The following is a 25,622-nucleotide window of genomic DNA, read 5'->3' as shown; positions in this document are numbered from 1 at the left end:
CACCAGTTTCACATTGTGTCATACACATGGATTATAGTTAGGGTTTATATCCATGGTTAAAATGGATATTCAATTCAATTTACAGCATATCATGAGAAAATCTAGCTGTGAATTTTAAATACATGGGTTATTATTATTATTATTATTATTATTATTATTATTATTATTATTTATTAGTCACTGTAGTCACAAAAGTGATCCAAAGTGATCTACAACACAATATAAACAGTAAAACCAATGTCAACAAGCCAACTAATAAAAACCTAAAAATATATATCTATACAAATATCAGTTTCACTTATTTATTAATTAAGCAAGGCTTTAAGCAAGGCTTCAAATGATTTTCCATCAGAAACACATGCATATTTTTCTTAGAGTTGTGCATCTTTATGTATTTTGCAGTCTTGAGGTTGCATAAACAGTTTATAAGTACTAAAAAGATAGCAATAGATGGTCTGGTTCTCAGCCATCTGTATTTTGCTTGTGACAAGGAAGATGGCTTAGCAGAAAATGTTTTGTTTTGCTTTGTTTTCAAAATCATGAACATTTAGATGATGGGACATCAGAAACCACAAACTGGAGAATGCATATATTTCAAGAATTGAGATGACAATCAATGAACCACTAAGGCCTTGACAAATTTTAAATTAACAAGCAGCCACATCATGCTGGAATCCACTGGGTCTTACCTAAAATGGCAATACACTCCACCTGCACACTCACAACTTTTGTGCCAACTTTTAAATGTCTGCTGAAAACCTTTTTTTATTCTGCCAGGCCTATGCAAGCAATGAGGTAGGTTAGGCTGATAGATAGTGAAAAGCTCAAGGGCTACCAGTGAGCCTCATGGCTTAGTAGGAATTTGACCCTGGGTTTCCTCACTCCTGGACATGAGAACATGCCACATGGTACTTTGTAGTCCATTTTGTTTTTATGAAATAAGAAAACAAACATATACTTTGGTTCAATCTGGCAATAATTATACAATAATATTTTTGTTTAGTTTATAAGGTTTCTTTTTCACCTTTTGTTATATACTGCTGAATTATTGGTTTAACTTAATGTTTATTTAAGTTTGCTGGAGGAGACTCTTGAGAGTCCCATGGACTGCAAGAAGATCAAACCTCTCCATTCTGAAGGAAATCAGCCCTGAGCGCTCACTGGAAGGACAGATCGTGAAGCTAAGGCTCCAATACTTTGGCCATTTCATGAGAAGAGAAGACTCCCTGGAAAAGACCCTGATGTTGGGAAAGATTGAGGGCACTAGGAGAAGGTGACGACAGAGGACGAGATGGTTGGACAGTGTTCTCGAAGCTACGAACATGAGTTTGACCAAACAGCGGGAGGCAGTGCAAGACAGGAGTGCCTGGCGTGCTACGGTCCATGGGGTCACGAAGAGTCAGACACGACTAAACGACTAAACAACAACAAAGTTTAAACTTTGCTGTTGTGGGAAATTCTTATTATGGAGTTATTTTATTGCTCTTTTCATAGCAGGTTACTGTCAGTTAGTTAATAGTTAATTGGATTTTTGTAACAAAACATACTGCATTAACATTTGCATAGTACATTTTTATTGTACTGTGGAATGAGGTACTGAACATGTTGTGACACCAGTTTATTATGGCATGTCGACTTCCACGGGCATGATGTTATATTTTACAGAAACTGCAATGTCATGGGGAAACTGTACTTATTCATGAGAAAGGGCTTCCCTCGTCAGTATTACGGAATGCCCTTTGTTTTCGGATGAAATGGAAACTAGGAAATGACCCAACAATATCATGAACAGGCAAATTTCTTCTGAAACACTTCTATGTTATTCCTGGAAGTTCAATATCCACACCACAGCCTTCTTATATAGACTGGCTCAGGATTTAATTGGTTCCATGACAACCATGGAGATGTCTCAACGTATCAGGGCCTTATACTTGTGGCAGATCATACCCTAGATCTGGTCATTACTATATACCGTAATAGATTGGGAATGATCTGGTAGTGGGAGGAGTTACAATTACTCCTTTGCCATGGATGGCTTGTTACAAGGTTGGCTGTGGACTGGTGGTGGGAGTTGCCCTCTGCAGAAACAGGCGACTTTGCAAGATAGTCTGCCCCCTGAAACTGATAGATGATGAGGGATTCCTGAATGCTCTGAGGGCATTAATAGCTGATCTCACTGATGCTCCTGTTGACTTCCTTGCCTCACTATGGAATGGTAAGATGGGTATTGGCCATCAACACAATCAGACCCTCCAAGTGTCCCTATTTTCCAGGGATGTCACTGATTTAGAGAAGCCATCCCAGTTTCTTATTTGATCCTGGAATGTCCCACTTTTCCTTAGGATGCCCCTATTTTCACTGGAGAAATGTTGGAGGGTATGGAGTTATCCAACCCCCAAGCCGTCTAAAGGCAATCCAGTATAGGGAAGTTTTTCTTCTTCTAATATTTAATGTTTTATTATGTTTTCATGTATGTTGGAAGCTGCCCAGAGTGGCTGGGGCAACCCAATAAGATGTGTGTGGGATATAAATAGCAAAATTATAATTATGGAACAGGACGTCCCTATTTTCGATGGATAAATGTTGCACAATCCCTCTCAAATGTGATATCCAGCATTGTGGTTCAGCTCCCTGGCTTTCCAGACAGCTGTGGGTGATGGAACTGGTTGACTGACTACCTGAGCACCAAACGCGAGTATGACTGAGCACAGGAAGGGGAGACAAAGAAAGGGGAGATGACAAAACAGAAAATTCAGCTGTGTTACAAAAATGAGAGGAATCTTATTTCTTTCATGGTAAAAAAATATATACTGTATAATATAACCTTCCCTCCTGGCTAGACATTTCCTTAATTTCCCTTTGCAAGCCTATTACTCTAAGCCCAGCAGCTCTGATATTGTGGGAACAGGGCAGTCATGGCATCTTATATACACTCCTGCCACATGAAAGGGCATGATATATGTAGCGTACTAGAGGGGCACTTTCTCATACTGTTGACATTGTGGCTCAGTTTGACAGCCTGGCCACTGCTTATACTGTTAAATAACAATGTAACCCCTCTGTTCTACTTAGAAGTATGTTTTCCACCAAGATTTGCAGCTTGTCAGGCAGCTGTTTGGCAGTAACTGATTCCCTTGTGTGTGTGTGTTTTAAATTAATTTTTTAAATATATTTTTATTAAAGATTTCCTTGATTTACAAAAGTATGTGCAATGTCAGTAGTAAAATCAGCAGCAACTAGGCCCCTGACAACCTTCGAAAACCTCCTCCTAATAACAAAGGGACACGGTAAAGGGATGGTATCTGCAATATACAAAATACTACTCCAAAATCCCACGAACCCCCTAGACGCAATCAAAAAACAATGGGAGGATGACATAGGCTATGAGATTAACCCCACTCAATGGACCAGAATGTGGTCTAAACCCCTCTTTAAATCCATATAAACAAAAAGTAAAGAACTCACTCTGAAACTCACCTACAGGTGGTACCTAACACCAAGAAAACTAGCGCTAATACGCCCAGGAACCTCACCAAAATGCTGGAGAGGGTGCACCTCCACAGGCACATACCTCCACATGTGGTGGGTGTGCCCCAAAATCCAACTATTCTGGACAACAACCATACAAGAAATATTTAAAATGACCAAGCAAGTATTAGAAATGACCCCAGTTTTGGCCCTACTAAACATCTTCTAAGACAATAATGCCCACTTACACCACAAAGAACTTATAACCCACCTACTTTCAGCAGCCAGAAGCATCATAACCAGACACTGGAGAGACCTGTCAGGAGAAAGCATGGACCAATGGTACCAAATAGTATGGGAAACAGCCTTACTAGAAAAATTAACCAATAAGCTGAAACTGACATGGGGACAAATAGAAGAAGACGTCTTCACCCCAGTATAGCTCCCCTTTATCACATACACAGCCCAACAAGACAATGACAAAAACCCACCAATAGCATACAAATCAATATGGCAAACCTGATCCAAAACACCCACTCACACATGAAAACAAAGATCACCACAGCCAATCACAAGTGAACAACCACACCCTAGGCCAACCGCAACCTCTCTCACCACCAAAGGAACACAAGTGAATAGCAGAGAACCTGCACAAGCAATGCTGACACAAAACCCCACATATATTAAGTAAAATACTGTAGAAACATCGCCACCCAACCCCAACCCCACTCATCTTCCCCCCTCCACCTCTTTCCACCTTTTCTTCCTAATGATTTGTAAAAAATGTTACATGGAAAAACTGATTCGCTTGTTAATCCACAGGTAACTACTGTAATGCCAATTGCTGCAGGGTAAACTTTACACAGTAAAGAAAGGTAAAGCCTCTTCCCGTCTTGAAGGGAGGAGGGGTTGTGGGCTGCACGCGGGCTTCACGCGGGGGGGATTGGCTAGCATTCCCCCCCAGCCCATTGGTCGGCCTCCTGCCGCGGCACGCCTGTGGTGCGTCCAATCGGGGCGCACCGGGGGGGTGTGGCTTACCAATATAAGCGAGCCCGCGACAGGAGCTCGTCCTCTTGCCTTCGGCCTCACCTCACCTTTTTTCTCCCACCCACCTCCCCCATTCAGGCAGGGTTTCCGTCTTGACGTTGCCTACGGACTTCGGTTGGTCGCCGTATTCGGGGCCTGGTAGGAGTTTTCCCCACCTGGCAAATTGGCTCAGGCCAGGTGGTTTTCGCCTACCTCGTGGTAATCGTCACAACTTGGTTTTGGCGGTAGGCATTGGATTATCTCTTGAAGGACCAGATGTGGTGGGGAGGTTGCTGCCATCACCTCCCCAAATGCGGAGGGGTACTCCCTTAAGGAGTCCAAGGGGCGTTGCCAAGTCCGAAACCGTGGAAGGTGAGGGCCTGAGGGCACGACCCCGAATGGTGGCCCCAGGATGGGTACCTAGTTGATGTGCATCGCAGGACCCATCCAACGGTGGTTAACCCTTCACAGACTGCCAGCAGAGCGGGCTGGAGTCAGATATAGTCGGTTAGATCCAATGCCTATGCCAATACCTCTTTTCTTCCGTAATCAATAAAGTTGTGGCCTATTCGACCCATTAACCTTAAACTATGTGTCCTGTGTCTTTATTTCTTCGGGGAGACCGCGGGCATTGCCACACAACTGTTAATTACTCAGGAGTAATTACCCTTCTATGTAACAGTTGTAGACTGCATGCAGTGCTCTATCCAGTCAATCTCGCCTAAGATCACTGTGATCTTTGGTAAACTGCCCAGTAGCCACAGCGGCAGGTGGACATATAATTCTGCTGAGTTCAGTTGAAGGATACAATCATGCCTTTAGTCAAGTCAGTTACTAGTTACATTTATCCCAGAACATATCTCAAACATATACTGGTTGGTTCTTTCAAGTCCTTGACCCTCCAGATGTTTTGGCCTACAACTCCCATGATCCCTAGCTAACAGGACCAGTGGTCAGGGATGATGGGAATTGTAGTCCAAAACTTCTGGAGGGCCAAAGTTTGGGGATGTCTGCCCTTGGCTCTATAAGAAACCAAAAAACCCCAAAACTCTGTTTCCCTAGTTTATTCCCTAACCAACACAAAGGGGGGAGATGGGACGGGACGGGACGGGACGGGACGGGGACATTTCAAAGAAACAGCCTGCTTTGCCATATTGCAGCAGCAGAGAACTTAAAACTTCTTTGTGCTTCTTCAGCAAACTGGCCCTTTAACTCTGGTGCTCTACTGCTGAAGTTGAAGCCCACGGCAAGGTTCATGCTGTTTTAGGAAATTAGTTATCTATCCTTCCTACTGTCTTGAGAATTCATTGCTTTCAACCTGCTGATTATTATATATTTTTTTAATTTTCCCAAGCTGCTTGAGCTGTGTAAATTAATATTCCAGTTTCTTAATGTTATGTGGGAAAAAGAATTTCTATAGAACAACCAAAGCAGTGATAATACATCTATATCTCATATGACTCACCAGTTAGTGGTTCTTATGGAGTTCATGCAGTATGCTAAACGCTTTCTCACCCCAATATGTCAACCTGTTCTGTAGCTTTAAAAAAAAAAAGCCCAAACCCTGGCCCTCTCACCCATACAACTAAGAGGGAGCACACTTAGCAGGGGCAGAAAATATTTGCAAACTGCATGCCCCTGTTTCAGGTCACTGCTAATATGGTGTTAAATTAGAAGCTCATCTTACAAATTCAGACTTAGGGCACTTTTTCAAAAAAAAGTTAATCAATACTTCAAACAAATCCATTACCAGATAGCAGCTAAACTGCTCTACTGCAATCCTGTCCTGGTATCGCTTGCATGTTCCAACTGTGTACGCCTTTCAGGCAATGCTTGTAACATTTCCTCTTCATGAATGATCATCTGTGCAACCAGCATAGAGGCATTATTCCAAGAAAATGTTGAAAGGGACAGGGAGAGATTAGGGGATGAAACTAAAGCTGAGCCTTAAAGCGAAAGGAAGCAATGGCTTTGACATACATTTTTACTTTGACAACGAGAGAAACAGACAATGACATACCATATTGCAGGCTAATTTATATCTTCTTCTTTTAAAAAAAATCTTCTAAATGGCCTAAAATCAAGAAGAAAGTGTTTTCTGGAAGGCCTCCGTGATTATTGCTGACAATGACTCACAACAACAACACTGTGATGCAATCCAAAAAGGTAACCTTTCCTTTGGTACAACAAACCTGTCATACAATATTTTCACCAATGATGTGCTTTTTCCTTAAAGGAAGGCGGGGTTACAACTAAGTATCAGGGCAATAAAAAAAGGGGGTCTTATGTCAGGGACATTAGAAGTCAGTTAACAAAAGTATATGTTCAGGCTGAGCTGAGAGGGCTCTCTCTCCCCCCCCCCCCAAGCATTTTAAGCCTGCTGAAATTGAACTGCTGGTTGCACAAAGAAGAAAGCAGACAGTCATTAGGAAGTTTAGATATAAACTCAAGAGCGAAAGAACATTTTCTTCAAGCTGGCCAGCAAGCCGTGTTTCAAGCAGCATGAATCCTCTACTCAGTACCTTGTTATTTTCACTGCTACTTCTTCTAACCCTCAGAATTCAGGAGCTTATAGAGGCTTGCAGCTGTGCCCCTGCACATCCACAGCAGCAAATCTGCGATTCGGCTTTAGGTGAGTCATAAACACTATACACTTTTTATGCTGCCTGTAAGAAATCAACAGACGCTAGATTAACTGTGGGAATACTTCTCTGCAAACCCTTTAGGGGCTCCTATCCAATAATGGTTGTTTGGGACTCTGAAGAAGTGGTTACACACAAAAATGATTTCAAGAATAATATTACAAAAGCATCTGGAAGCAGTTGCTCCCATTTATTTTTGCTTTTCACTTTTCTCTGCAATGATTTGTTGTAACTGGTGGCTTAAATTCTTTATGGGTTTTTTTCATGACGACAGTTTCTGAGCATTAGATTCTGACATTTAATATGTAGAATAATAAGGATGTGGATTAGATGTGTTCTGTGGAGGGCTTGTAGGCATTCTGTTTGTTACACTGTTTTCTAAATAGATATTAACATTCACTTATTTTTTAAAATAATCTGCTTTTTATAATTTTAAATCAAGAATGGATCATGCTCATTGCAGGCTATTTAAAATTGTGTATGGATGAAGATTTCTGCAAAATACTCTATATAGAGTCTAAGTATAAAATGCCTAATTTTATTACTAAGTATTCAATCTATATATTTTAAAAAACTAAAGTTTTATGATTAGAGAATAGGATAGGAAAATGTGACTTTTGTAGTCTTTTCATTTTCAGCTCAAACTGTGGCTAAGTTAGCTTCCATCCAGAGTGAACAGTAAATGTAGAACATGAGTTTCTAAAATGTCACTAAATTAGCATCTCTATGGGACAGGCAATACCTTCTGCATACTGATTAATTGCTTTCATGTGCTGACAGAAAATCTTTGTAGCCATGACAAACTCTGTTTAAAACCATCAATTAAATTGTTTCTTAATCTGGCTGTGTTAAGTAATGTTTTCATTAAATTACGTACACCAGACATGACAACCTAGAATAATGGGAAGTATAGGGAAAAGTACCAGCTAGTGTTACTTCAGTTAAACAGCTGTTAAATGCGTAAAAGAAAGCAGTACTCAAAATGCATCTGATACAATTCTGGTGCATGACACTTCTCTGAAATGTGAAATATATTCACACAGATATTGTGCTGATGATCAGTTTGAAACTAGGAAAGAAGACTCTTGACACCCGACATTGTTTAGCAGTACCTTAAGTGTCAATATAAAAAGAGGGAGAGAGGGGGAGGATACCTCTACACAATTATTCAAATACTTTTTTCTAGGGTTTGAAAACCAAGCCTGAAAAAAATGCTAACTTGATCCAAGTGCATGCATTACTTAAAAGTAAACAAATTCCTCAGTTGCTACAATGGAGCAAAATGGAATGTTTAGTTTCTTAACAGATTTAATTCTCGAAGTGCTTTATATGAGCAACTAAAAACATAACTGGGTGCATATTTAATCTGGAGTGCTGAACCTTTGCTTACAGAGGTCTTTGGAGTGTTAATGTGACAGGTGGTTGGGGGAAGCAAAGACCATCCAGTTTTTCTATACAGCATATATAACTACTGACTAATGTGGACTATAGAGAAAGATCTTATGCTTGCTATTATACCTACTAATAATAAACTCAGCTGGTGACTACTGGCAGGATTCTAGCCAAAATGGGGCCACTAAGAAACAAGAGGGATGTATCAACATTCTCGAAAGCTCAGAAGCTCAAAAAATATTTAGCAAAAAGAATTGAAGGGGGCCAAAGCACACCCACTCAGAACAGACCAGTGAGAATTGAGCATGCTCAGTAGTCACATAATGCTGACTGAGGTAGTAGTAGGAAAATGGGGAGGAGGGGATGGAACGCTGAACAGAAGCACTATGCGCTGCAGCATTTTGTTGTAGGTCCTTGTAAACCCATATTTCCGTATTCTGAAGTACACTTTGCAGCCATTGTCATTTATATCGTACTTAAGGCCAGGAAGCACATGGAAGAATGCCACCTATGAATTAGGTGCTTGCTTTTGAAGTATGATCACAGAATTGTGAATGTTTCCTATGAAACGAATGAAGCTTCAGCTTCAGGGTCCCTAATCCCAGAGCGAGCAACTTTATTCATGCATGTTATTATTTATTCACACCAGTGATTTGTGGGATAATCCAGTATAGCAATTTTAATCAAAATCTGAGATATAGTAGTTTTTTTTTTAATGTGGTGATCTATCATGGAACAACCTCATTGAAGAAAATAACAGTGGTTACCCACACCTCGCTGCTAGTTGCAAAGGGGTCCCCATAACAGCTCCAAGCTTCAGGGCCCCCCCAATGTAGTTCTACCACTGCCTATACCTGTTGCCCCCTTTTCCAAATCAAACATGAGAAGGAAGCATGATAGATGTTGATATTTGTAGAATTCTCTTAAGACATTATAACTACTGAAGGAGCACTGGTTGATATACTATGAGGCATGGAAGGGATCGTATGACTTCTCTTGTGTAGCTCTACTTTGCAAGAGTTGTGGGTTGTAGAAATTCAGAAATATCACTTCCATAGTCTGAACATCCTTTTATTAAACTTTTACCTTGCCGTTCCAATGCTTACGTCAGCCATCTCAGAGGTCAGAAACATATATATATTTGTATACATTACCTACTGTATATATACAGATCACTGAAGAATGCTCAAAATGTGTTAGGCTTAGTTATATGCAGTTTGATTTCGTCTTTTCAAATGAGTATTCATTGGTTATGTCAGTTTAATTGGTTTATAATTATAATATAAAGCTGCTTTATATACTAGTTTATACTACTCTGTTATGTGGTATTTTAATGTTCAGTTTGCAGTTTCTTTATCCGTTGGGATGTTCAGGGAATCTCACAGCACAAAGTAAATCAATATTAAAAAAAGAAAAGAAAAGATTGTTATACTGAAGGAGGTACTGTATATGAAAATTGTGTTAATGCTTCAGCTGTTCCTATCTTTTTTGCTGTTCAATTTTTGTTCCTTTGCATTAATTTTGCTCCTTTAAAAATTATATCTGAATGAAGGAGGGTATCCCAGGCACTGGTTAAATCAACAGACCGTACATGGGTGACCTTTGGCTAATTCAGAACCCTTACCATTCCCAAGATGAAACAATAAGCACTTTCATTGTAGCATTTGTCTGTGTGATTAGTGGTTTTGCTGCTTTTGTTGCTTCGAGCTATGCCTAGTTTTGAAACATTCATAGCTATTAAGTAGGCCCAAGTAACTTGGAAGAAATAAATTGGTGTGCTGGAATTGAGAAATATCATGTGGGATGGTGGCAGAAAACAAGTGCATGATTCTTAAACGTATGTTTGTATCAGTATATGGCAGCAAAAATTCTATATTGGGCACACAGTAGACAATTATGTTATCTACTACACACTGTTTATATAACTTTATATGTGACCTTACAAAATAACTTGACAAACTAGCTTCAAAGTTATAATTACTTTTCAGAACATAAGCAATATTTTTACCTCCTTACCTCACACTTGATTCTACTAGGAAGTAAATTAGACTTTTAAGAATTATTGAAAGAAATGGAGTCTACCTATTGAAAATTACAAATACTGAGCATTGTATTTGTGGCAAGAACCATCTTTGCTCAAAGTATATTTTAGGAGAGATTCCAGAATTCAGGTAAATGTGTCAAAGAAATCAGTAAGCACAAAAAATAAGGAACCCACTGTGTGAGAACCTACACAAATGGAAAAAAAACAGGTTCAGGTCAACATACAAAGCTACAATATATAGCAAACAAAGTACCACAAATGTGTTCATCACAGTGTACCCGCTATTACAAAGCATAGTGCATACAAGCGGTACTTCAGACTTATCACAACAAATACAATATAACAATTAGTAATATATATTCATATCGCCGGCACAAGGGAATTCTTGAAAGCGGTGGAGCAGCTGTAGCAACAGACAGGACTGGAACCCGGTGATCCCAGTTTCGAAGAGAAACTCCTTCTTCAGTTGGCAATATAAGAGAAAACAGTAGCAGCCCCAGCCAAACCATATAATATAAACTCTTCCTGACCATGCGAAGCAGCCATACAGATAGGAACTGCCCTACCTCCTCCACCACACTATCAAGGCCTAACTGGATTCTTTTTAATGGACAGTAAGGAGAGAAAAGTTATATGCATCTTCCAAGTATCCATTTATATAAAATACTTAATATTTCTGGAAACAGAATGTACGGCTTAGTTAGTGATGCTGGATACTTTCTACCTGCTGGAGATATTCTTCACAGGCTCTCATAGAATTTCAGGCCCTCTTCCAGGCTGATGAATTTAGCATAAAAATAATATAAAGTCTCTCAAAAGCTCAGTCCTTTGCATGCTTACTTCACTGTTCAGTGTTCATGCTTACTCACATGTAAGTGTGAATAGAATTGCAACATTGATGCTCTTTGTGTACATGATGTTGGTTCTCCTGATGTTCTTTTGATCAAGAGGGCAAACTACCTAGAGGATTTCTAGACTAAAAAATGAGGTGGTGGTGGTGGTGGTGATGATAATAAATAAGTGGGGATAATAAGTAGCTGACACTTGTGGAATAATCAATATTTTCAAGACATTTTTGCTCAGCCTGTGAGGAACTGGGAGTTCTGAGCTGTTGTTTAGAACAGGAGCAGCTTGACCCCATACTGGAGAAGCAAGTTCCTTTGCAGCAGCAACCTTTGCCATGAGCTTGAATAGCTGGCTACACAACTGAATTCAAAGCCCTTAAAGAATTTCACAAGTGGCAGAATAGTTCTCCCTTCTATATAATTCATGGCCACCGAGTAGCTGGGAGTTAATACTCCCCCCCCCCAAAAAAACATTTATTAGGCACTACAGATACAAACCGTCTTAAAACATCCACATACAGTGGTACCTCTGGCTAAGAACTTAATTCGTTCTGGAGGTCCGTTCTTAACCTGAAACTGTTCTTAACCTGAAGCACTGTTGTATCTGAACAACAGAACTCGGGATTCTAAACTGCAAAGCTGCTGCGAAGGTGACGAAAACTTCCAGAAACGTGGAATTGGTTTGAAAGTAAAAAAAAAATACTTTATTGCAAGCATGCAATGATTGGTTTCTCAAATGACATAATTTGATTGGTTGTACTGTGTTGCAATGTATGATCTAAGGTATAAAATGGATTGACGATCTATGTTCTGGGCCAGCATTTTGGGAAACCTATGCTGAGTCACTTTCTTGCATGCTTGCAATAAAGTATTTTTTACTTTCAAACCAATTCCACATTTCCGGAAGTTTTCTTCACCTTCGCAGTTTAGAATCCTGCGTTCTGTTGTTTGGATACAACAGTACCACTTTAGCTAATAAGACCTCCCGCTGCCACCGCGCTGCCAGAGCACGATTTCTGTTCTCATCCTGAAGCAAAGTTCTTAACTTGAGGTACTATTTCTGGGTTAACGGAGTTTGTAACCTGACGCGTTTGTAACCCGAGATACCACTGTACAAAATTTTAACAAATATATACGAAGCAGCCATTTCAGATATATACTAACAGAAATGTATTAATACATAAATTCTGCCTCCTGGACTTAAGACACTGGCCATTCCTGCTTTAGGTCATGCACGGCTAGCCCAAGACAGTTTGCCGCCTGAGAGAGAGAGCAAGTGGCAGAGGTCCTTTGCCTGGTCATGCCAATTTGTATAATACTCAATCCTGCCAGCAAAGGTTTGTTAGTTTGTTTGTTTTTGCAGCTGAAGCAGAATATCCCACAACAGTCTACCATACACTCTGGCAATATAAATACAGCAATAATACATTTAACAATATGCTGCCCTTTCAAAAATCTCCTGCCTGAGACTGGTCACCTCACTCTCCCTTATGGTAGGGCTAGCCTTGAGGCTCCTTCCTACGGGACATCTACATCATTGTTAAGTGCAGTGATTTATAAATCTTTTCTGCTGCATAATGCTAACTAACAGGCTTTTCCAAATGTCCTCATTTGCCACACAGCAAATTGTATTTTGTTTGCTCAAAGGAAGTGTGGTTTGGGGGTTGTGGAAGCATGCTGGAAACATTTTTAAATTTCTTTTATAGACAAACTCATGAACCTCAATGAATAAGATCCCAGCGTCCTTGCCAGCAATTTTGTTATGAGTTCTGAAGCTCTGGAACTCATTAAAAAAAACACCCTACTGATGTATTAATCAGCAAACCTGGGTGATCCAGTATTTTACCACTGAAAGAATACGAAGTAGCTAATTTGTGTAATTATCACAGTTGATATTTCCAAATTGGCTACCATTCATCACACTAATGATGGCTGACACCAGCTGAAATAAGAGAACAGCATACAGCTGAACACAAATGGGAAGAGACAACTCATACCGATACACATGAGAGCAACTTCATCATTACAATTTCGGTTAACCAAATCTTTAGGGGTCTGTATTTTGTTCATGACTGCAAGACAGAAATATCTAGAGTGGGCTTTTTGCAATACTGCAGGACACAAAACAACATTTTTTCTTATACAGTGGTACCTCGCGTTACACACACCTCAGGTTACAAATGCTTCAAGTTACAAACTCTGCTAACCTGGAAGAGTTACCTTGAGTTGAGAACTTTGCCCCAGGATGAGAACAGAAAGCGTGTGTTGGCGGCGCAGAAGCAGCAAGAGGCCCCATTAGTGAAAGCACGCCTCTAGTTAAGAACAGTTTCAGGTTAAGAACGGACCTCTGGAACAAATTAAGTTCATAACTATAGGTACCACTTTAAAGCTGTCAAAATAAAATTTAAAATACTGTGGCCCGTAGATGGGATTTTCTCATCCAGTATGGTTTCTTTGAAAATCCATCACCCATCAGTAAAACTGCAGCTATGCACATATTTCAGTTATATAAAATTATCCTCAGAGAAAGGGGGTGGGAACCAGGAAGAATTGACATGGTCCACCTCTCCTTTGTTGAGTTTGGCAGAGTAGAGGGAGGAGCAAAATAGTTTTCAGACTGTTGGCTCAGGGCCCAGGGAACGGATGTCTGGCAGGCAGGAATAGCTACAGAATTCCCTCATTTATCTATCTCTTTGTGGTAATGTCCACATCGAACAGTAGATGGTCAACCATCTACCTGAGGCTTGAGACTTGAGACTTAGGTAGGAATGAGCTGTGAATATTTTCTGATCAGTAGCCCAAAATTTCTTTCAAGAGGCCTTAGTATCCAATTCATTGGGCACAAAAATTGTTGAACATGATGGCACCTATGCTATCATCACGTCAGAGGTAGATGAAAAATAAGAGAAACTGCAGAAAAAATTAGCGAGTGAGAGAGAGATCTTAATCTTCTACCTGTTACTCCCCCTAATGTTAAATACATCACATAACTACAGTTTTCCTTCGCTCCTTTGCTGTATGCAAGAGATGTTCGAGGGAGGATTAAGGTGTTAAAACCTTGCATGGGAAGGAAAGATTGAATTATGGTATCTCTTCCTAGCAAAGAGCTCCAGCAACTTGTATGGACAAAGAGGATAAGATGTCTATGAAGAAGAGCAACCATATACGAACATCCTTCAGAGCACCAGCACTGCTATGCCATTTGAAGGCTGCTATACGCAAAATATGGTCTGAAGCTCAACATCAAAAAAACCAAGATCATGGCCACTGGTTCAATCACCTCCTGGCAAATAGAAGGGGAAGAAATGGAGGCAGTGAAAGATTTTACTTTTTGGGTTCCATGATCACTGCAGATGGTGAAAGCAGTCACGAAATTAAAAGACGCCTGCTTCTTGGGAGAAAAGCAATGACAAACCTAGACAGCATCTTAAAAAGCAGAGACATCACCTTGCAGACAAAGGTTCGTATAGTTAAAGCTATGGTTTTCCCAGTAGTGATGTATGGAAGTGAGAGCTGTACCATAAAGAAGGCTGGTTGTCGAAGAATTGATGCTTTTGAATTATGGTGCTGGAGAAGAGTCTTGAGAGTCCCATGGACTGCAAGAAGATCAAACCTATCCATTCTTAAGGAAATCAGCCCTGAGTGCTCACTGGAAGGACAGATCCTAAAGCTGAGGCTTCAATACTTTGGCCACCTCCATGAGAAGAGAAGACTCCCTGGAAAAGACCCTGATGCTGGGAAAGATGGAGGGCACAAGGAGGAAGGGATGGCAGAGGACGAGATGGTTGGACAGTGTTCTTGAAGCTACCAACATAAGTTTGACCAAACTGCGGGAGGCAGTGGAAGGCAGGAGTGCCTGGCGTGCTCTGGGCCATGGGGTCACAAAGAGTCGGACACGACTAAACGACTAAACAACAACATATGTGGGTGGCGCTGTGGGTTAAACCACAGAGCCTAGGGCTTGCCGATCAGAAGGTCGGCGGTTCGAATCCTCGCGACAGGGTGAGCTCCTGTTGCTTGGTCCCTGCTTCTGCCAACCTAGCAGTTCGAAAGCACGTCAAAGTGCAAGTAGATAAATAGGCAGGAAGGTAAACAGCATTTCTGTGTGCTGCTCTGGTTCAGAAGTGGCTTAGTCATGCTGGCTGCCTCGGCCAATAACGCAAGATGAGTACCACAACCTGAGAGTCGTCCGCGACTGGACCTAGTGGTCAGGGGTCCGTTTATCTTTATACTGTACATTGTTTACCTTGGGAACAGTTTATTTGCCTAATAGTAGTGGGGTGGGGCAAGGAGATCCATTTTCATCTCCTTTGGTCACTGGTGGAAGGCAACACACAGAAGCTTGGACTGCTCATAGCATAGCAGTAGTTTACTGACAGCGTGCAAATATGAGGGTACTTGGAGAGAAGTTTGCTTATTGCTACCAACTCATATTGAACTAATGCAAGATCAAACCTGGGTTACAGATTGTGGTTAGTGAATAGAGAGCTTAACCATGAGAACTCCCAGTTTGAACTACATGCTATACCAAACATTGGCTCATCTTGGGACAGCAGTACAAAGGACTGATGTAAGCACTTACTATGTGAAATTATTACCATAGGAGAACTCTAGTCTTAATCACATTCATCTTCATATTAGCTTGTGGGGGGGAGGAGAAGAAATAGACTGTACTAAATATAACAGCAGCTGTGATTTATAGTACAAATAATATGTCACACTACAGAAAGAACAGGTGAATAAATTCTAAAATGTCTGTTTTGCTTTAATTTACTTGCAGTGATTCGAGCAAAAATTTCCAGTGAAAAAGTGATCGCATCAACTGAAGACCCTCTTCATACTCACAAAATGATTCGATATGAAATCAAACAAATAAAGGTACAAGAAAAAAACTAGTTTATCATGATACTTAAATACCATTGAATACTACTACTACTACTACTAGTAGTAGTAGTCAGTTTTATACTCAATTTCCAATGTATACATAAGGGTGCAATACATACTGCATATCTGGGCATAAATTCTGTTGAACTTCTGATCAGACATATATAAGATTGTGCTGTAACATAATTTTATAGCTTCTGAAGTAAACATGTCTGATCCATGTTTAGGAGAAATATTTTTTTGTAGTGGAAGTTGTATTAGAAAACAACTAATGCAAAATCATAATTATAAGTACTTGTCTTAGAAACAAGATTCAGGACAGATTCAAACACTTTGATTTGCAGATTCTTGGAAACTAACTGGTAGCCAGTGCAGCTATGCCAGAATTGGGGTTATATGTCCCATCCTGCCCCAGTCAACAAGCTGGCTTCCAAATTCTGCACCATCTGCTTTTTGAACAGTCTTCAAAGGCAGCTCAACATACAACACATTACAAGAGTCCTGCCAAGATGTTACCAGAACATCAACAACAGTAGTTATATATATAGATTTATGGTATCAGATTCATTTTATACCACCATTGGTGGGTGCTTGAGAAAGCCTAGGATGAGATATTCCCCAATTATTTGGTTTAGGAACCTGAGGGTTACAATGGTTGATTCAGACTTTATGGGATTATACATTAAGAGTGGACACTGCATGGGTTTAGATGGTTCTTATGCATACTCTTGGCAGACAAAGCCTAAATGGACTTGGTCCTGTATACCTGAAGGAGCGTCTCCACCCCCACCGGTCAGCCTGGACATTGAGATCCACCGCCGAGGGCCTTCTGGCAGTTCCCTCATTGTGAGAAGTGAGGTTACAGGGAACCAGGCAGAGGGCCTTTTCGGTAGTGGCACCCACCCTGTGGAATGCCCTCCCATCAGATGTCAATGAAATAAGCAGATATCCTATTTTTAAAAGACATCTGAAGGCAGCCCTGTTTAGGGAAGTTTTTAATATTTAATGCTATACTGTTTTTAACACTCGATTGGGAGCCACCCAGAGTGGCTGGGGAAACTCAGCCAGATGGGCGGGGTATAAATAATAAGATTATTATTATGAAAAAGAAAATATGTATGATGGAAAGAGAATCTGTCTAATCCACATTTGCCTCTAATGTCAATGTCAGCAATAAGTGTAAAGGTGTCATTTGATTTTGATAATGAGTAGTCTGTAGAGCCAATATTCTGGTTCACCTGAAAGGTCAGGGTTGCAAGCCTGATGATGCTCTTAGATCCAGCATTGTTCCTTGATACTCAGGTTGGGTCCACATCCAGAGGAACCTTTCATCAGCTTCAGCAGGTTCTCCAGCTGCATCCTTTCTTTCTCTTTTGCAAGTGGTAGGAAGAAAACTTGGGGGGGGGGAGATCCCATTGAACACAGAATAGAACATATTTCATGGTGAGCCGGCAGTAGAGAAGCCTTTTCCACCTGCATTGCATCTGGGGAATTCCATTTAGGGCAGTTATGAGGCTGGAGGAGCCTTGTGGTTACGATATTTGCAAGACCAATTCCTCCCGTATCTGCGCTGACTTCAACACGTGCTTAGTGACAGTTTGTACTGGCAAACACTTAAGCACCCACCTATCACATTTGCTTGGATGAGTTCAGCAGAGAGCACTGCTACTGATGAACACATTTTATTAGAAAAAAAATCAAGATACATAAACTTTTGAGTGGAAGATCAAAATTTGTGCTTTGACTTAAATGGTACTGTAAAGACACAGCTGTCTGTATTTATAGACCTGAGACATTCCTTTATAGTTTCCATCCCTTGTAAGTGGTAATAAAATATAAATGTGTGAAGATAAGACTAGATAATTTTTTTAAAAAAGTAAACTTCGTTTGGGTAGATAAAATTCACTTGTGCTATGTTGCAATGGTTGGCCTAAATGTAGATCTGTTGCTATGTTTTTTAAAGAAACCTTTCTGTTCAGCATGTTAAACTTTAGCCACAAACTTTTCAGCAATATTTTGAATTTATAGCTGTTTACAGTTGTCAACACTTAACACAATATAATAATGGGAATTCATTTACAGTTGCATTTCATTAATAGTAAATGATGGAAGTCATTTAGAAGGTGCATGTCATGATTTCCTTTCAAAAATAATATACATGGGCTTTTTGTGTGCATTGTTTAAGTCTTTAAGAAAGAATTATGTCATTCAGGGGTTGGCAACATGGTGCCTTCCACATGTCTTTGGACTATAATTTGATCATCCCCAGCTGGTAGGCTCAATTGTTGAAAAAGATGGAATTTGCAGTTCTAGTAACTTGCCTGAATACTTTTCATGTGAGCATTGGACAACAGGAAACTAAAATAATACTATCTAGAACAGAGTCTCAGCATATAAGAAGGTCAAAACTGAATGTGTCACTTTTCTGAAAGTCATACTAAAAACAGGGCTTAATACAACACTAGAACTTGGCCTTACACAACTGTCAGGCTAATCAAGCAAATATTTGTGTGAAAATAATTTATGTTGGACATTGTTGTGGTTTATTCATGGTTCTGTTGCTATGCAAAGTAGAATTTCTAAACTGTATGACTAAACATTTAACTGCAGCCTTGGCTAATGGCTTGATTAGCCTCCAATTTATAACTGAGGAGCAAGCTAGAGGGAAGAAGTTCCTACTCTGCTCTCTTCTGTAAGCCCTGCCCTAGCCCTCCCAGAGTGGGAGTGCCAACATGAATAAAATATTGTGGGGGCCCCAGGTAAGCCCTTCTCCGGATAAGTGATTACATGATGTGGCACACACACACAATTTGAATGGGAATACCCATGAACTTTACGGAGGCATAGTCCCCTCAAATATTCCCACAGCCCCTAGGAGTTGGCTCCTATGTCCCAGAGGACTACCCTGTGGACAGGAGGTTGTACATACTGGCTAGTCAAGCCACTAAGCTGGACAATCTTACCTAGCTGTACTGGCACCCACCATACCAGCAAGGTATCAATTTTAACCTCACAAAAAAAAAATCTTAGGCACAACACTTTTTCCTTCCTTTTTCCTAATGCAGATGTTCAAAGGATTTGAAAAGTTGAAAGATGTTCAATATGTCTTCACACCTTTTGATTCCTCTCTCTGTGGGGTGAAATTAGAAGCTAACAACAAGAAGCAATATCTCCTTACAGGTACAGTACATAGAAGCCAAGGCAGTACACAAAATATATATTACAGTACCATGGGAATCAAGAGCTTATTGTGCTATTTAACAGTATAAATACTGGAGCCCATATAAAGCCAAAGTTCGGGTTGTGCTGCTGTGGATAACTGCTTGCTTAAGTAACATGATACCAAAGGGAGGAATTAAAACATTGCGCTCCTGTGGTTGTTCCATCAGTGCAAGCATTTCTGCTTGGCAGACAGCATGAACCCTCTTCCCTTCTACCTGCTTTTATGGGAATTCTCCTGACTCTCCAGAGTGGATCTGGGGAAGCCATAGTGGGATGAGAGGGTAGGAAAAGCCCCCTTGCGCTGGCTTCCAATAGCATGCAGAATTAGTTGAATCTGGGCCAATAGGTCCCTGCACCACCACCCAACCAGCAGATTGGGCTAATTGGGGCAATAGAATAGGTAGCAGTGGGCTTAGGATGGGAAGTTCTGTTGCACTTGCCTGCACATGCAGTGATTTAGTTGGATACAACCTAGAGACATTTCTGTTACAATTGTACCCCTTGTTTTAATTCAAAAAAGTTGTCATTTTAGCCATTTCAGATATGGAGACAAATTTGTAAACTACAGTACTAAATGAAATTTTAAAACTCAAAAAAGTCTGAACTGTTCCATTACCTCCAATAGTGGCTATCCCCATGTCCGGGCCTGTGCAAGAGGGAGGCAGCCAGGTACACTTGCCCCATGCCTTGGAGGAGTAACCCAGCAGAATTGGCTTGGTTCAGCCCCAAACAAATTGTGCTGTATTGCTTTTATTGTAATGTATTCAGTACTTAGTTGTTTGATGCCCTGGGCATCTAAGAGAGGATAGAAATTTAAATAAACAACAACAATAAAAAAACAATATCTTGGAGGGGACTCAGGATGGGTCAGTGTTATTCCATTTAATGGTGGGGTTACACAGCAACATTTCATTGCAGGCTCCATTTATTTATTCATTACTAGCTGGCCCAGCCATGCGTTGCTGTGGGTTTTTGTGTTAAATGGACCTTCAGAGTCTCCATTTAGAGTCCCCTCACCTGCCCTGTCCCAATCCTGACTCCCCTACTGTAAGTTTCAAAAATAAAACTCCCCCCCATGCGTGTTCCTGAAAATGTCCCCACCCCCCACTGCTTTGGCTGTCTCAGGGTCCTACCTCCCCACCATGGCTATGTGTTTCCCCCCTCCCTTTGTTGTGCCGCATCTCTGTGAGCCCCCCCCCCCGTTGTGCCTCATCCCTGTGATTCCCCCACCCTGTGAAAGGCCCTATTCTGTTTGTTTTTGCCTGTGGCCTACTGAATGGTGCGGCCTACTCAGTTTTCCCTGCTTGGCAATGCTGCGGCTTATTGAAAAAGCTGGGCCTTGTTGCTGCAAAAGGACTGTTTTCAGTTGGTTGCTGTGGAATTTTGTGATGTCATCTGGTGGCGCAGCTTTGGAGGCGGCAGCGTGCAATCTGCCTTTCTATTGGATGCTGCTGGAGTCTTCAGAGCTTCTGGTGGTGACGTCTAATTTGGGTGCCACTTTTTGTGTTTAGGTGTGAAAGGTGTGGGGTTTTTTGGGGGGGAATTATGCCAGATCCCTCCCTGATGGGCATGGAACGTTGTGGCAAAATTTGTTACATTACGGTTCAGCAGTTATGGAGAAAGGCTGTGACCGCCGCACGCGCAATGCCTACATTTATATAGAGAGAGATGGGGGAAAAAATTGCTTCAGCAAATCTCAGGGTGACATTCACAAGTAACTGAAGTTAAAAAGTAAACCTTTCATTGATGTGGATTGTATCTTTAGTGTTTCGGAATGCAATTCTGAATCCTGTGTTTTGATGTTTACCCCAATGCAGGACAGATTTTAGATGATGGTAAAGTTCTTATCCATTTGTGCAATTACATTGAACCATGGGATGACCTTACCTTCTCTCAAAAGAAAAGTCTAAATCAGAAATATCAAATGGGCTGTGGTTGCAAAGTAAGTATACCTCATCCATTGAAGAATCATTGCTCTATAGCACAAGAAAGGTTGAGCAAGGCAATCTCTTTGAGTATTTGTTTGAACTCATAAACACAGGCAGCAAACAAGGCGCCCGCCAGCTGTTGTTGGGACTACAATTCCCATCAGCCCCAACCAGCTTGGCCCATAGCTGTCAACTTTCCCCCTTTTTTAAAGGGAAATTCCCTTATTCCGAATAGGATTTCTCACGAGAAAAGGGAAAAGTTGACAGCTATGGCTTGGTCAGTGATCAGGAGGGATGGAGGATGTCATCAAACAACATGTGAGAAACCTATGTTGGCTACCCTGGAATTAGCCTTCTTTGGCCTGCCTTTTCTCATTAAAACTAATATGGGATGCAATCTAACCTGAAGGAAAGTATACACACTTGTGTGTTACACTTTCCCACATCAAGCTGCCTTGGCTTGGGTGATTCATAAAAATGGTGCATGCACTCAAGGCTGGTTCCTGTATTTCATGTGCATAATGTAGAAATTTGTCCTTAAGATACATGTGCAACATCAATACAAACTTTATGACTCTAAGGGTCAGACTACATGTTAAGCTTAAGGTGAAATGTGCAGCTAAATTTCTTGTTTTTTACAATCTTAGGGGGCTTTGCTGCCTTTAGCCCTTCCCTCCCCATTTACAACTCACCCCATCCCACCTCCTGTGTGACTAGTAAAGGGTTAGCTGCTGTTATTGTTTTTAAGTACCTGTTGTCACTAATGGGACCTTTTGTGTAGCCACACATCAATTTTGGGAGGGTGTCTGTGGCTAGGAAAGAAGGGAAAGCAAGAGACATAGGGCTTATTCACATTTACTTTTCCTTCACTCTTTCCAGGCACTGCCCACACTTTAAAGGTCTATGTCTGAGCACCCGTTTTTCCCCCTGTGGAGCTTTCCCTGAAAAAATCCACTCTTTAAAGCTCAACTGGAGCAAATGGCAATTTGCAGGACATCTGAATTGATGTTTGCTCTGATTGAGTGCTAAAGAGTGGGTTTTTCACAGGGAAAGCTCCAAGTAAAAAACAAACAAACCCCCACACACTCGGACAAGGAGCTTTTAAGTGCAGCCTTAACCTGGAAAGAGCTGAGCAATAGGTAAGTGTGGATAAGGTCATAGCAGCATATCATTAACAGAACATAATCTGTAGTTTGACCATAAGAACAACTTGCGGAAATATTGTTTTTATGATGTTTTGAAAAGTTTTTAATTTACAGTATTTCACTTCAGTGTAATAATTTGGGTACCAGTTCCTTTGCAGATATGGGTAGAATTGTACGCACTGGCAAAGTATTTGTAAAAATGGGATATTAATGTGCTTTTCCATGTTTAGATTTCTGCCTGCTACATGGTACCCTGCTCCATCTCTACACCAAATGAATGTTTGTGGACAGATTGGCTGATAGAGCGGAAGCTGTATGGTCATCAAGCAAAGCATTACGCCTGTATCAAACGCAGTGATGGAACATGCAGTTGGTATCGTGGTGGCCCTCCTCCAGAAAAAGACTTTGTTGACATCAGTGAACCATGAATCATGTAATTTCTTTCAAAGCCCCAGGGGGTTAAATCCATCCAACGCTGTGCGCTCACTGCTGCTTTGAACTTCCAACAACTGTCTCTTGCTTAGAAACAAAAGCAAATTGTGCTGTGCAAATAAAGTACAGAGGTTGTAGAATTGGCATCCAGTCAAGAAGAGAAATGAATCTCCTGGAGGTAGCACTCCTTGGTAAAACTTTAGAGAGCAACTATGTGGAAGCACTTCTTTGTTCTTTAATAATAATAATAGCAATAGTAATAACAACAATAATTCTGTTTTTGAAATCAAAATGAATGTAACCATATAAAACAAGATTCATCAAAATTTGGACTCCTGATAATAGGATGAGTTTACCCTGTTTTATTCCAAAATAGTACTTCTGGGAAAAAATGGAGTAGCATGATGAGACATAAGAGCTTGGACAGTATGTATATTATTATAGTCTGCTGTAAAAAGTCTGATGAAAGATTATTTTTCCCTTTTTAGATTATTCAAGTTAAATGTTTTGTGAGTGCCATTTAAAATGTTCTACTTCACTCTTCTGTATGCTACTTACTATGCCTCATCTAGCCTTATCTCTGTCTTGAAGGATTTGTTCATAACTATAACACATATTTGATAATCAAAACAGATCCAGTGTAGCAGTCCAATCAATTGGAATATACTCTAAAACAGAAACTAAGGCTGATTATTGTATTACACAAGTATTATTACATTCACACCCCCTGAATGAACACCATGACATTATCAGGCCAAGTAAACCCAACTTCATACATCTTAGAAAAAGACATTTTTCCCCCTTCAAGTGGTTTGAGATGTATGTGGTTCTCAAGTCTTGCTAACTTATGCACAAACAAGCAAAATGAAGGGAGCAAAACTTGGACAAAAGAGAAAGATGCACGAATTGATCCCAAGGGCATGGAATGCAAGTACCTCTTGAAGTATTGTAGGGCATTTCCAGAGGAGGCTTGATAGAGTTTGAGAACCTTGAGCTTACTGTAGACTGAAACACAAAGCTAGGATGATATGCTGTGGGCTCACACATGGGGTGAAAGTATCATGATCATCACTACTTCAATAATTATAGATGTCCTGATGCAGTGCCTGGAACTTAAGTATTTTGAAATATGGTGGGACAAATCAAGGACAGCTCAGGTATAATGGCCTCTACTCAGTATGCAATTTCCTGGTTTCTTCATGCAAAATAGTACTACATTCATAGAATCTTAGAACTGTAAGGATTCCCGAGAGTCATCTAGTCCAGCCCCTTCCAATGCAGTAATCTCAATTAAAGCATCCATGACAGGTGGCCATACAACCTCTGCTTAAAACCTCCAATGAAAGAGTATCCACAGCCTCCTGAGGTAGTCTGTTTCACTGTAGAACAGCTCTTACCGTCAGAAAGTTCTTCCTGGTGTTTAGCCAGAATCTCTTCTCTTGTAACTTGAAGCAACTGGTTTGGGTCCTAACTTCTGGAGCAGGAGATTAAAGAGGTGCTAACCTTCCAATGATATCCCTTGATGGTGATATGGCCACTGACCTGCTTGTAGTTCCTAATTATTGATACCTATTTTCTCACCGTTTTACAGAAGAATTTGCACAGGCTGCAGCTCAGTAATACAACGTCTGCCTTGCATGCAAAAGGCCCCAGGTTCAATCCCCAGCATCCAGAGGCAGCTAAGCAAAGGCTCCTGCATGATACAGTGCAGAGATGTTACCAGCCAGAGTACACAACGCTGAGCTAGATGGACCAATGGTCTGATTCAGTATAAAACAACTTCCTATGACCTATGAATTCACCCCAGCTCATAAATTTGCTTATATCGATACACCATAAAAGAGGAAGCAGGAACAGTGTTCTCCCTTGACCATGAGCATCTCTGACTATTTCATAATCCAGTGGAGATGCCACTGTTCTCCACCTGTTTTGAAAACTGCATTATGAGGCAGTGGGACAGTTCCATATGTTGCAGCCCCAGGCACCTTTTAGGATACAATAGGACTTGCTACTCAGCATGTTTCTATATGATCCTAAGCATGTTTACTATGAAGAATATCTACTTCCTAAAACAATGCTTAAACAGCTGAATATGCTATAGTTTTTGCAGAATGTAGAAGCCAACTTTTTTGTTGTTGTACCACAACAATTCCCAGAATGTGACTCCATAAAAAATATATATTGTAGCACAAGTTTTTATTCTAAGTCCTTTGACATTGAAACATTGGCTTCAATAAGCGTATAAATCACATTATTAGTTCTGGAAAAAATATCTTTCATTTTCCAAAATGGATTTTTGATCAACATTTATATATGGTTTTTTGTGTGAAACAAGTTATTCAGTGTAAGACTAAATATAGCAAGCATATTCTACTGTATCATGCATGTGACTTTTTAATCCCATAAATTACATAGTAGATAGCAGGTACTTCAAAGCAAGTACCTACAAAGCAAGTGCCTACCTAATGTAATTTCCTTGAAAAATAAATCCCAGCGTTCCCTCATCTATTATTTCAATCTGCAGCATGGGTCAATTTGTAACTGCTGATTTTCTTAGGTAAATGTGAAAATACATCAAGGAAATTGCTAAGCTT

The 25,622-nt window shown here is 40.5% G+C and overlaps 2 protein-coding genes across 2 annotated transcripts in view; one reads left to right on the top strand and one right to left on the bottom strand.

Annotated features, from left to right (window-relative positions):
• Nucleotides 1–25,622, bottom strand: part of SYN2 (synapsin II) — a 150,936-nt gene that overhangs the window by 42,221 nt on the left and 83,093 nt on the right. The gene's annotated exons all lie outside the window — the stretch shown is intronic.
• Nucleotides 6,774–23,708, top strand: TIMP4 (TIMP metallopeptidase inhibitor 4). Its single transcript, XM_035106224.3, has 5 exons — nucleotides 6,774–7,126; nucleotides 16,198–16,295; nucleotides 19,367–19,481; nucleotides 21,341–21,465; nucleotides 22,827–23,708. Exons 1-5 carry the CDS (start codon nucleotides 6,997–6,999, stop codon nucleotides 23,022–23,024), a joined length of 666 nt encoding a protein of 221 aa, XP_034962115.1. The 5' UTR covers nucleotides 6,774–6,996; the 3' UTR covers nucleotides 23,025–23,708.

Source organism: Zootoca vivipara, chromosome 2, assembly GCF_965207765.1.
Source record: "Zootoca vivipara chromosome 2, rZooViv2.hap1.1, whole genome shotgun sequence".
NCBI lineage: Eukaryota > Metazoa > Chordata > Lepidosauria > Squamata > Lacertidae > Zootoca > Zootoca vivipara.
Note: the sequence above shows the minus strand (reverse complement) of the source record. Positions and strands in the feature narration are given on the sequence as shown.

Excerpts from the sequence above, each read along its gene's own strand:
- TIMP4 (XM_035106224.3), top strand. The coding sequence starts at position 6,997 with ATGAATCCTCTACTCAGTACCTTGTTATTTTCACTGCTACTTCTTCTA. Across the intron at positions 19,482-21,340 it reads GAAGCAATATCTCCTTACAG|GACAGATTTTAGATGATGGT; the intron begins GTACAGTACATA and ends ACCCCAATGCAG. Across the intron at positions 21,466-22,826 it reads AAATGGGCTGTGGTTGCAAA|ATTTCTGCCTGCTACATGGT; the intron begins GTAAGTATACCT and ends TTCCATGTTTAG.